Genomic DNA, 11,841 nt, shown 5'->3' on the forward strand with positions numbered 1-11,841 from the left:
TCCTGACCCGTCCAACACGCCACGTACCGAGAGATAAATCCACACTCCCAGCCCGCTAACTTCCTGTCCTCCTTCAATTTCCAGCTCTCCTGGTGGCGGCTCTACTACTGGCTGTCATTGTGTTGTTATCTGTTGTGGTGCCTTACATCTACAGGTATGGATAAGTTTCATTCGTCGTTACTGATCACTCTTCCATCATTCAGTTGTCTTTTCTTGCAGGAGGCGTTGCACATCTAAATGTATTAAAGTCATCTGCTGCCAAGACCCTCTGCGCTCTGTGGATAATGTGAGTAATACGCTTCTTTAATGAATGCGTTAGATTACTACCCTAATCAATGGAGTTAGCTGTAAAACTCCATTGATTTGATTTAGAAATGTTTTAAATGCATAAAAATGATGTTAAAGGAGACCTATTATGGCAAAATGCACATTTTGCACGTCTTTATACTTTCCTTTGAGTTTCTGCTGCTTCTAAAATCAGCACAAGCACTTAAAAAAAAAACATCCAGCCATTTCCTAATGTTTTCTGTTGTCTGGAAAACGAGCCTTTCAAAAATGTTCAGAACGCATCATCAAAAATCAGCAGGCACTGCCCGTTACCTAGCAACCCAAACTGAGCCCAGCCCGTTACCTAGCAACCCAAACTGAGCCCAGCCCGTTACCTAGCAACCCAACCCGTTACCTAGCAACCCAAACTGAGCCCAGCCCGTTTCCTAGCAACCCAAACTGAGCCCAGCTCGTTACCTAGCAACCCAAACTGGGCAACCCAAACTGAGCCCAGCCCGTTACCTAGCAACCCAAACTGAGCCCAGCCCGTTTCCTAGCAACCCAAACTGAGCCCAGCCTGTTTCCTAGCAACCCAAACTGAGCCCAGCCCGTTACTGCAAAAAACAAAAAATTTTCTTGAAACAAGATAAAAACAACTTAGTTATACTAGTTAATCAGTAACTTTTCAGCAAGAAACAGGTATTTGACTTAAGTCAGTATTTCCTTAATATTGATTAAAAAAAATAACTATTTACTAGTGAAATAATCTGACTGTGAAACTAGAACTTTTCATCAATTGTAAAGAATTATTGACTTAAAACAAACTCTTATTTTGTGCTGAAAAGCTACTGGTAAGTTAGTTTTGTCTTGTCTGAGATATTTGCACTGTAAACCAGATCAAAAGGACTTGGTAAGATTTTTTGTTTTTGCAGAGTCACAAGTATTTTGCTGTTACCATCCAGAAACCACTTGCTGCATTCTTGTTGGTTGTGCAGGAGGCTCCACTTCTGCTTTTCAAAGACGTACGGTTGTATAATTATGCATCTGTTTGCAGGGGCGTGGCCAGCAGCAGCTTATTTGTATTTAAAGTGACAGAGGACATAAAACATCTCATTCTGAAACTGAGCAGATTAAAATCCAATTATTTAAGAATGATTTTGTGCAAAAAACATGTAATAAACATGTTTTGTATAAACAATAGACCTATCCTAACTCGTTCAAGGAAGCATAATAGGAAACCTTAAGTCGTTTAAAAAAAATTGTGTTTTTTTGTTGGCTCCATCATCCAGAACATCCATGTTGGTGTGAAAGAACTCTGGAGAAAGGCATCAACTTTATGCTTTTATTTTGAAACACATTGCCATGATCCAGTTCTTCCAGTGCTTTATTTTCATTGGCCTGCCGTCCAGCCTGAGATGCACACTAAAATTGCCATGAGCCTCCAATCATCAGGCCGTTTGGGAGACACTAATTGAATGATTGATACAAACGTTGGCAGAGCAGAGCTTTTATGGGAGCGGTGGAGCGACGCGTCCGTCCAATCGTCTCCGTCCCTGGCAGGAGCTGCAGTGTGTCTTTGGTGAGCATGAATAGCTCCTCTCATTGGAACAAGCAACATGTCTCTGTCTTCCATATGCCGTCCGCCTGGCATGCAGATCCATCATGGCGTATTAGCGCCGGTGTCTTCCTGCTCTGGCGCTTCATACTGGTGCATGGAGGCCAGTAAAGCTGGCCAGTCCAACTGGGAGGGCAGCAGGCCACGGAGGAGCTGCTGCCTTCAAAGAGAGAGAGAGAGAAACGATTTTTAAATGTTTTGACCCCGGCGGGTGTTTGATCTATCGCTTTCATCAGAATTTGGACATTTTATTGGAGATGAAACATCTTTATATTCAGTTCCACTTCGAGACATCAACCCCAGACTGGAATAAAGAAAGTTCATAAGGAAAACAATACATAAGGAGATCCGTCGTCACTTTCCAAAGATCTGAAATGTGACCCAAACTGCCTCTCTCAGATGAAAACAAACAATCCTAGAAACCACTAATCACAAAGCTAGCTGAGAACTAGCTACTGCTACCAGTGTCACTGTCCTCCATTTCAGGTGTTGGAGCACTAAGTGAATCAACAGACCAAAGATTGGTGCTAGCATCAGGTAACGAGTCAAAGCTAGCAGCTGTATTTACTGTTAGCTTGCTATGATAGCATCAAACAGCTGTACTTGCTGGGTGTGCTAGGCATTAGCAATAAGATCTGTTCAGCTAAGCTTATTGTTAACTATATATTAGCAATGTAATAGTTATCCGTTAGCTAGATATTGGCAATAGAAGCTTACAGATAAGCTAGGTATTAGCAATACAATCAGCTAAGCTCATTTTTAGCTAGCTATTAGCAATATAATAACAGTTAAAAGGTAAGCTCTTTTAGTAATAAGAGCTAAAAGATCTCACTGTTGGCACTGTTTTAGCATAGGATTAGCCAAGCTAACTGATAAGTTGACATTAGTAATATGATAACAACTAACAGCTAACCTTACTGTTGGCAAGCTATACGCAATAAGATCAGCTATGGTAAATGTTAGCTGGCTATTACCACGATGGTAGTACTCTCAGTACTAGTACTTATTGCTAGTACTGAGAGTACTAGCAATAAGATCAGCTAAGCTAAGCTTACTCTTTAGCTAATGTCAAAGTAAATTGCTGACTTGACCTTTTGTGATGTGTAAATGGAAAAGTTTACAGTTTGGACTCTGAGATGTGGGCATTTTAAAAGTCGTGTTTAAAAAGTTTTGCATATTTAAAAAGTTTATTTGAAAGTCTCTTGAACTCTGCTTTGCTTCAGTTACACAGCCGAAAATAAGCAACACATATTTAGAATAAAATTACAGCCAAACTACCCGCATTGGAATGCAATTTGAGTGCTGGAGCTATTTTATCTCGTGGCTGTTATTTCTACAGGAGGCTGCTGAGGCTGCGCATGATGGAGGTGAAGCCAAGCCGTCGCGTCTGCTCTCCTTGGATGCTTTCCGAGGGTATGTACGCCATCAACAACCATCCTTTTTATCAGGCTATCACCACATGGGCCCGTTCACATGCTAATTCCCTTTACAGCAGTCAAGGCATGATGAAGATCTGCAGGCCCGGTATAATAAATAATTACATGGGTCACCGTCTGGCCACATGCTCCCTGAAGCTATTGTTATGAGGCGGTGTAGCTTTGGGCATGGTTTCTGATATGAGAGCGCTGCCGGTTTGGAACAGAGTGTTTCTGTTGGACAGGAGTGATGCATGTGATTGAATCTGGGCTCCCTGTTTGCCTTAATTGTGGCCTGAGGGTAGACACAAAGCACGCCTCTGTGGAAACAGGATGCTGGTGTGGCTTTGACCTCCCCCTTGCCAAATAATTGATGTAATAATATCATCAACATATCAGCACACATCCACACGGCCATAGATCTCCTGCCAAACCAGAGAGCGAGAGGAAATTCAGCAGGACACGGATTACATCCAGCAGACGACCTGCATCATTTCCATCTGTGGCTTCCCCTCTGCAGGAAAACCAATTTGAATCTGTTCTGCACACATCCCAAATGTAATATGCAACATTTTCATGTAGTTTACGAGCAGAACCTGGAAAGACATGTTTCATCTTCAGCTTTCACTGCAAAAACACAAAATCTTACCAAGCATTGGTCTGGTTTTAAGTGCAAATATCTCAGTACACTGGAAATAAGACAAAACTGGGTTAGAAGTAGGTTTACAGCAAGATGGAAGCTATTTTTAGAGTCAATAATTCCTTAATTTTGATGAAAAAGTTCTAGTACCATTCCTAGATTACTTCACTTATAACATAATACCTGCTCATAATTTATCTGTAAGCTCTTATTGCCAATAACTAGCTAACAGTAACTCTAGCTGTGATGATATTGCTAATATCTAGTTAACAATAAGCTTAGCTGAACTGATCTTATTGCTAAAACCTAGCTAACTGAATCTTTACCTGTTAGCTGTTACCATATTGCTAGCTAAAAGTTAGATTAGCTGATCTTGTTGCTCATCCCTAACTTATCTGTAAACTCTTACTGCCAATAACAGCTAACAGTTTGTTTAGCTGATATTGCTAATATCTAGTGAATAACAAGCCTAGCTAAACTGATCTTATTGCTAATACCTAGCTTGTTTAGCTATTTGTTGTTGCATTGCGAATAGAGAGCTAACACTAAATACAGTAGCTGTTACATTGCTGATGGCAAGTGGACAGTAAATTTAGCTGTTAATGTATTGCTAATAGCTAACAGTAAACTTAGCTGTTGTATTATTGCTCATGGCAAGTTAATAAGCTTAGCTGAACTGATCTTATTGCTAATATGTAGCATGCCCAGCATGTATCGGTGTTGATCATATTGCTATAGCGAGTCAACAGTAAATGCTTTCTTTTTTTATCAATATTAAGGTATTATTGACTTAAAACAAGCTTCTATAGCTTTCTGAAATGTTACTCTTGAGTTATTTTTGTTTTATTGCAAGTGTTCTTAGATGTTTTTACAAGAAACTAGACCAAAAATACTTTGAGATTTTGTTTTTGCAGTGTTTTGCTCCATGTTTCAATCTGAAAACCATCTGGTCTAAGATTACAAACACTTTTCCCCACATTGATGTCCTGACTGATGACACATGAGATGACATTTAATCAAACTGTGACTCAGCACTGAAGATTTACGCTGCAGGTGCCTCCTCAGCCCTGTGACTTATGATCCATAACCCTGATAAGTTACAACTTTCTGCAGAGAACAGACGCATCAGTCACCTGCCATAAACTCTGAGGCATTTCTGAAGGCTTTCCTTCGCAGCTGAAAGCTTTTTCTGGCTCCGCTGACATGATATACAGAGAAACCCGGGTTATGGTCGCACGTTAATTTTTCTAAAAGGATTTGGATTTTTAATCTTGTGCCCCATGGCTGAAAGCCTTTCGTCGGGTTTTTCTCTCCGGTGAAAATCTCACTGTTAGTCAATATATTAAAACTATTACAACAAAACCAGATGGCTGACTCACTCTGAGCCTTACTTTGACTGGCATCCAGGTTTTCCGATCCAGTTTCACGTGTGATCAGACAAACAGAACCTTGGCTACGGTTCACCTTGGACAGTTCGCCAACCCACAGGACAGATATCTTTACACACATTCATACCTCAGCGTAATTTAGAGAGACTAAATAATCTAGCATCTGTATTTTTTCGGCTGTAGAGGTGCAGCGTAGGAGGAACATGCAAACTATCCAGAAACATCCCTTAGTTAAATGTACCTTTACCACTGATGTTTGTAGCCATCAATAGCCTTCTGGGATAATTTTTCTTTGCAGTATTCTTGAAAATGTTGTTTATTAAACTGTTTGGTTCCCTGGAACAAACCTGACATTTATGCATATAGTCCACACACTGCAAAACCACAAAATCTTACCAAGTATTTTTGGTCTAGTGCAAATGCCTGAGCACACTTGAAAGAAGACAAGCTAACTTAAAAACAGGAGCTTGTTTTAAACCAATAAGTCCTTAATATTGATGAAGAACTACTAGTTCCACCGGCAGATTTCCACTTATAATACCTAGTACTTTTTCATCAATATTTAGGAATTATTTACTTAAAACAAGCTCCTGTATCTTGCTGTGAAACTACTTGTAAGTTAGTTTTGTCTAACTTATATTTCAAGTGTTCTAATATATCTGGATTAGAAACAAGATAAAAATACTGGGTAAGATTTTGTGTTTTTGCAGTGCAGAGTTTCAGAAGGGTTTTGGAAAGGCTGTTCAGGAATGATAATCTTCCTAAAGTCTGATTGGGTTCATTATGGTTGGTGTGTAAAATCCTGAATAGGACTGCTGATCATTTCTGGTTAATGTTTTAAGGGTCCTTAAAGGGGGATTTATTATGCAAAATTCTTATTTTTGATATTTTTGTACTTCCATTTGGGTTTCTGCTGCTTCTAAAAGCAGTTCAAATGTTTTAAAAAAAAATCACACAGCCATTATTTGGCAATAAATTAATGTTTTTGGTGTCTGGAAAATGAGATGTTTCAAAAACCTCCTGAATGTAACGTCACTAATCAGCAGGCGCTGCTCCTCACCTAGTGACCCCAGCAGAGCCCAGCCCGTTACCTAGCAACCCCACCGGAATTCCGACCGTCACCTAGCAACCTGAGCTGAGCAGCAGCAGCAACTTACCTGATTTAAAGCGACAAGAACCCATTAAAACAGCTCATTCTGAAACTGAGCCGACTAAAATTTTTGTTTTGTTTAGAGCTATCCTAACCTGTTCCAAGAAGCATAATAGAAGCATAACAGGTCACCTCTAAATAATTTATTAAACTTAAAATTTTTGAAAATACTTATTTAAATGTGATTTCTTTTTTTGTCTTTAATACATTTGCAGAACTCTTAAAACCTTTTCCCACATTGCCATAATGAGGTATTTGTATGTGGACTTTTGAGGAAAGATATTAATGAAGTAGAATTTGGAACGAGGTTGTAACGTAGCAAAATGTGGAAAAAGTGAAGCGCCGTGAATACTTTCCAGATGCCCTGCGCCTCCAAACATCTTCACTTCTCCTCAGCAGCTAGACACTTGGAGCAAATCTTTACCAATTTCACAGCTGCAAAACAGGCGTCCAAATCATTTTCCCTGAGTCATGGGCCTTAATCAAGAAACAAACGCTCTCCTCTCCGCAGAGCTCCACGGGGACGTTCACAGCCTTAACTTGATTGCGAGCTGAGAAAAAAAACAAAAGTCCACAATGTTCAGATGCAAAACAAAACAAAGACTTGTCGTCATACATCATATTAGCCTTTAATTATCTCCCTTCATCCATAATTAGTTTCCTCACACGCAGCGTAATAAAGCTCCCGTTTGGAATCAGACAGCTGGGGGTTTTAATTAAAAAGACGGCCAATAAGTGGAGAGATTGCTGCGATTTTTTTTTTTTTACCAGGGTCTCATCTGGCAGTGGTGGGCTTAACCTTTGTCTACGTTGCTATGGCAACTAATGGATACCTTCGTCAAAGTTTAAACGGTAGCCCGGGTGTGTGTGAGAGACAGAGGGAGGGTTTTTCTCTGCTTTAATAGCCTTTCGGAGAAGATAGCGGCCGATTAAAATCTTGTATCAGCAGGTTGGGGCTAAAAGAGCAGTAATGGCTTTGGTGCACCTCTTAATTGAATCCGGGCAGAAAAAACAAGAGGAGTTAGAGGTAGATGCACCTTATCAGACGGTTTTATCCTCAGAGGTTGAACTAATCTCATTTTGACTCCCAGTGTATCTCCTGTGATTTCTTTTAGTTTTCATTAAACGGCACATGAAAACCAAAGAGAACAGAAAAGGAGCTGTAAGCGGATTTAGTGCAGAAACATGCAACGCGCTGTAATAATGTGTAATAATCTGTACTAATGTGTAATAATGGCATCTGCAGCTGTTTATCAAACACTGAAGCCCTTCGTCACATGAGCGCAGTGTTTCAGCAGCTTGGCCGGCGGGAAAGCATAAAGTGTATCATATATTAGGTGCAAAGTCTTTGGTCAGCAAAGCCGAGGAGATCCAGAGGACAGGCGCTCATTTCCTGAGTGATTCATAATGCTGAGGCGGCATTCGCCAATGAAAACGGCTTCAATTCAGGGCTTCATGTAGTGTTATGATCTTACTTTCATTTCCTGCTGCTCTTTCCTACTTCCTTCTTCCTTGTGTCGTTCTTGTCTCCTTTCTTCCTTGGTTCCTTCCCTCATTTTTCACATGGTTCCTTCCCTCCTTGGCTCCTTTATTCTGGATTTATCGTCTTTGGACCTAAAGAGTAACAATCTGCCCTTCTGGTTCTGCTCTACATCCCCAGAACCAAACATGGAGAAGCAGCATTCATCTTCTATGCACCAGAAATCTGTAATCAGTTCTTCCCTCCTTCTTTCCTTCCTTCTTCCCTTCCTTTACTCTAACTCTGTCTCCTTTTTGTGCTCTCGCATGTTGGCGCCGCTGCAGGCTTGCCCTGACAGTGATGGTGTTTGTGAACTACGGTGGAGGCGGCTACTGGTTCTTCCAACACGCTCCCTGGAACGGTGAGGCTGAAGAGCAGAACCTGCATGAATCTACGGAACCAGAACCGATTGGGCTCTGCTAGCAAGAAACCTGAACCTGCTAATTACAAATAACATTTCCTCATCGTGGCTGCTGCATCGTCTAAACTGTGGTCAGCCTTCATGATGAATGGAGGACAAACATGGAGGCATTCGGACGTTTGTTTTATTTTAAATCCAGCTGAAATGACAGATTTATTTTGAGAAGTCAGAGATAATCAGCTGAATCTATCTTGTTAAAACATCTTCAGTTCAGTCAACATTGTAGCGTTTTCAGCATTTTACAAACCTTTACACCTTGGATTGTTTTGTTGAGGATTGCTAATTTTACTGCTAGGATCTATTTTTAGGTCCAGTTTTGTTTGTTCCATAATTTCTGTGGAAATATTTACATCTTATAATTATAACTAGCTAACAGTAATTTTAGCTGTTATGATATTGCTAATAGGTAGTTAACAATAAGTTTAGATAAACCAATTTGCCAACAGCTGCTAGCTTTTGTTGTATTGCTAACACCTAGCTAAAATAATGTCTAGCTATTTGTTGTTATGTGAAATAGAGCGCTAACAGCAAATACAGCTGTTAGCTATTGTATTGCTAATAGCTATCTAATAGCTAGTGGACAGTTAACTTAGCCGTTAACATATTGCTAATTGGAGGGTGCTGTGGTGGCGCAGGGGCAAAGGACAACCCATGTAGCTCTCATGGCAGTGGTCGCAGGTTCGATTCCCAGCCTGGCAACATTTGCCACATGTCTTCCCCTTCTTTCCTGGCAAACTACTTTCACATAAAGGCCACCAGTGCCAACAAAACCTTAAAAAAAAACGTATTGTTATCATGTTGTTAATGGCTCGTTAATAAGCTTAGCTGAATTAATCATATTGCTAATACCTAGCATATCCAGCATTGTTGGTATAATCCTGTGGGATTAATATAGTTTACTGAATCTGAGCCCTGAGTCAGTAAAGCTCCAGTGAGTCTGTTTGTTTTGATCACTGATTGCTGTATTTGTTGCAGGTTTAACGGTGGCTGATCTGGTCATGCCCTGGTAAGACCAGCCTGACATTTTCTCTCAGCCTGCGTGAACGTTGCGCGTCTGAATGACATCCTGGTGTTTTGTCTTGCAGGTTTGTGTTTATAATTGGGACTTCGGTGGTTTTGGCCTTCAGCTCCATGCAGAGGAGAGGAGTCGGCCGCCTGCAGCTGCTGAGAAAAATCACCTGGAGGACAGTTGTGCTGTTGATAATCGGCTTCTGCTTTCTCAACTATTCTCCCCGAGATGGACCGCGTAGGTTTAAAACAAATCCCATAAAATGTTGTTTAAACCAGAGCTACAGAGCAAATCAGCATTACTGTGAACGGTTTGACATTCCAGGGTAGGAGCTTGTAGTGAACGATCTAAACAAATGGATGCAGACAAAATTATACCAAATGATAGTAACAATACTCCATACTGAATCTGGTAAATACATATCAAGGTTTCACCGACTCTGGGATGTAAAGCCATACAGCCAGTACTTTACAACAGCGCCCCCAGTGGCTGGATGATTGACAGCTAATAGGCAAACTAAATAATTAGCTATTAAACAAACTAGATAATTCAACTAAATATTAGTTAGATTACAAACTAAATATTTAGCTTAAAGATTAAATATTACATTTGAAAGTTAAATATTTACTTTGCAAACTAAATATTTATATCCAAATTAAATATTTAGTTTGTAGCCCTTTTAATGAATAAATAAATAATATGATGAAAATATAACTTTGAAAAATGAACACCCATTTTTAAAATTAATTATTGCTGTTAATTTTTTACTGTGTAACCTCATAAAATGGGTTCGTCTCCACAATTGTGATTAAAGTTATTTCAGTGACTTGGCTGCGTTGGCGCTCCTTGTTGCACATCAGCCTCCGCGGTGCTAATGGACGTTCCTGCACGGATAACTGGGTTAGGAAAATGCTGCTGTTGAGTGCGCAGAGGCAAGGTCCCGCGGCTGGGGACGCCAAACTGAGCCGAAACGGCGGCTCTTTGGGTAATGGGCGATTACAAACAGATAGAGTTACAGGCCTGCTGCAGCTGCTGGACTCTGCGGATCCACAGCGGCTTTGCCCTCCGTCTCCAAGGACGACGCTTTGCGTCTCTCAGTCCCACGGTTTGATCCAATAAGGGAATGGAGTCACGTCAGCTCAAAACGCCGAACCCTTTCAATGTCAGTCGACAGAGAGGAGGAGGCACTAACCTTTGTCAGAGCAATAAATTACACTGTGGAATAATGGAGAAATCAAGAGAGGTTCGGTTCAATAACTTAGTATAGCTTTAGAAAGCTAATATATTTTAATTACATTACATCAGTTGTGTCCAAACTTTTTTCCCCCGGAGCCAAAACTGGTAAATTTTAACTGGTTTGCCACAATTCCTTAAATAAAACATGCAAAACTTAGTTTACTGGACTTTATTTTATTTTATTTTAGTTTTACCTGCTGAGCAATAAAATACATTTTTATTACATTTGTATATGATATAATATTTAAATTTACAGGTTAGCTAGCTTGATGCTTTTACCATAATCATAAAAACTAAGAAATAAATGGCTGAAAATTTTCCCTCCTCTCTGAAATTAATCTACATAATTTATGTTTCACTTTTTGAGTTGAATTTCTGAAATAAATAACATCCTAGCCGAATAAAATACACCTGTTGTTCTGTGCACAACACAATAATATTTCAATAAACAGATAATTTAACTGTAAAACAAAAACATTTCTGACTTCCTACTGCCTCTCTCCTGTAAGTGCTCAGACGCCGATATCAGCCACTTCTCACTGTTATTGAATGTATTTTAACTTCCTGGAAGCGTAAATCCACCAAAAATGAACGATAATGTGTAAAAACTTTCTTTTCTCAGCTTTCCTGGGTGTAAATTACCTTTAACGTACAGATTTAACTGAAGTATCGTCGGTGGGAGCTTCCTCTCCTCCTGCGAACGGAGACACTTCCGCCTCTTATTTGATTTGTTCATTGGATCAATGATTGGGATCGGATGGTTCTGCTGCACTTTGTGTGACAAAGGTCTCCAATTAACTAATGTGCAGATCACAATCAATCACAACCAACAGATAACTGGAAACTTGCTTCGTTCTTGACATTCAAATATCTTTCTGGACCCAATTCTGCCCGTATTGGAACATTGTTGAGTAATTTTTGCCCACTGTTGGATGTGATGATGTTGGACGTGGCGATGTTGGATGTGGTGATGTTGGATGTGGTGATGATGTTGGATGTGGTGATGATGTTGGATGTAGTGATGTTGGATGTGATGATGTTGGATGTGGTGATGATGTTGGATGTGATGATGTTGGACGTGGCGATGTTGGACGTGGCGATGTTGGATGTGGTGATGATGTTGGATGTGGTGATGATGTTGGATGTGGTGATGATGTTGGATGTGGTGATGATGTTGGATG

At 40.2% G+C, this 11,841-nt stretch overlaps 1 protein-coding gene across 1 annotated transcript in view; it reads left to right on the forward strand.

Annotated features, from left to right (window-relative positions):
- The window catches only part of LOC103148274 (heparan-alpha-glucosaminide N-acetyltransferase), a 31,672-nt gene that overhangs the window by 6,893 nt on the left and 12,938 nt on the right, over positions 1-11,841 (forward strand). The window contains exons 5-10 of the mRNA XM_016679053.1: positions 85-154; positions 220-286; positions 3,222-3,295; positions 8,279-8,355; positions 9,391-9,421; positions 9,501-9,661. Coding sequence (XP_016534539.1) covers positions 85-154; positions 220-286; positions 3,222-3,295; positions 8,279-8,355; positions 9,391-9,421; positions 9,501-9,661 — 480 coding nt within the window. The remainder of the gene's footprint in view (positions 1-84; positions 155-219; positions 287-3,221; positions 3,296-8,278; positions 8,356-9,390; positions 9,422-9,500; positions 9,662-11,841) is intronic.

Source organism: Poecilia formosa, unplaced genomic scaffold (genome assembly GCF_000485575.1).
Source record: "Poecilia formosa unplaced genomic scaffold, Poecilia_formosa-5.1.2 Scaffold201, whole genome shotgun sequence".
In the NCBI taxonomy this organism is placed as follows: Eukaryota; Metazoa; Chordata; class Actinopteri; order Cyprinodontiformes; family Poeciliidae; genus Poecilia; species Poecilia formosa.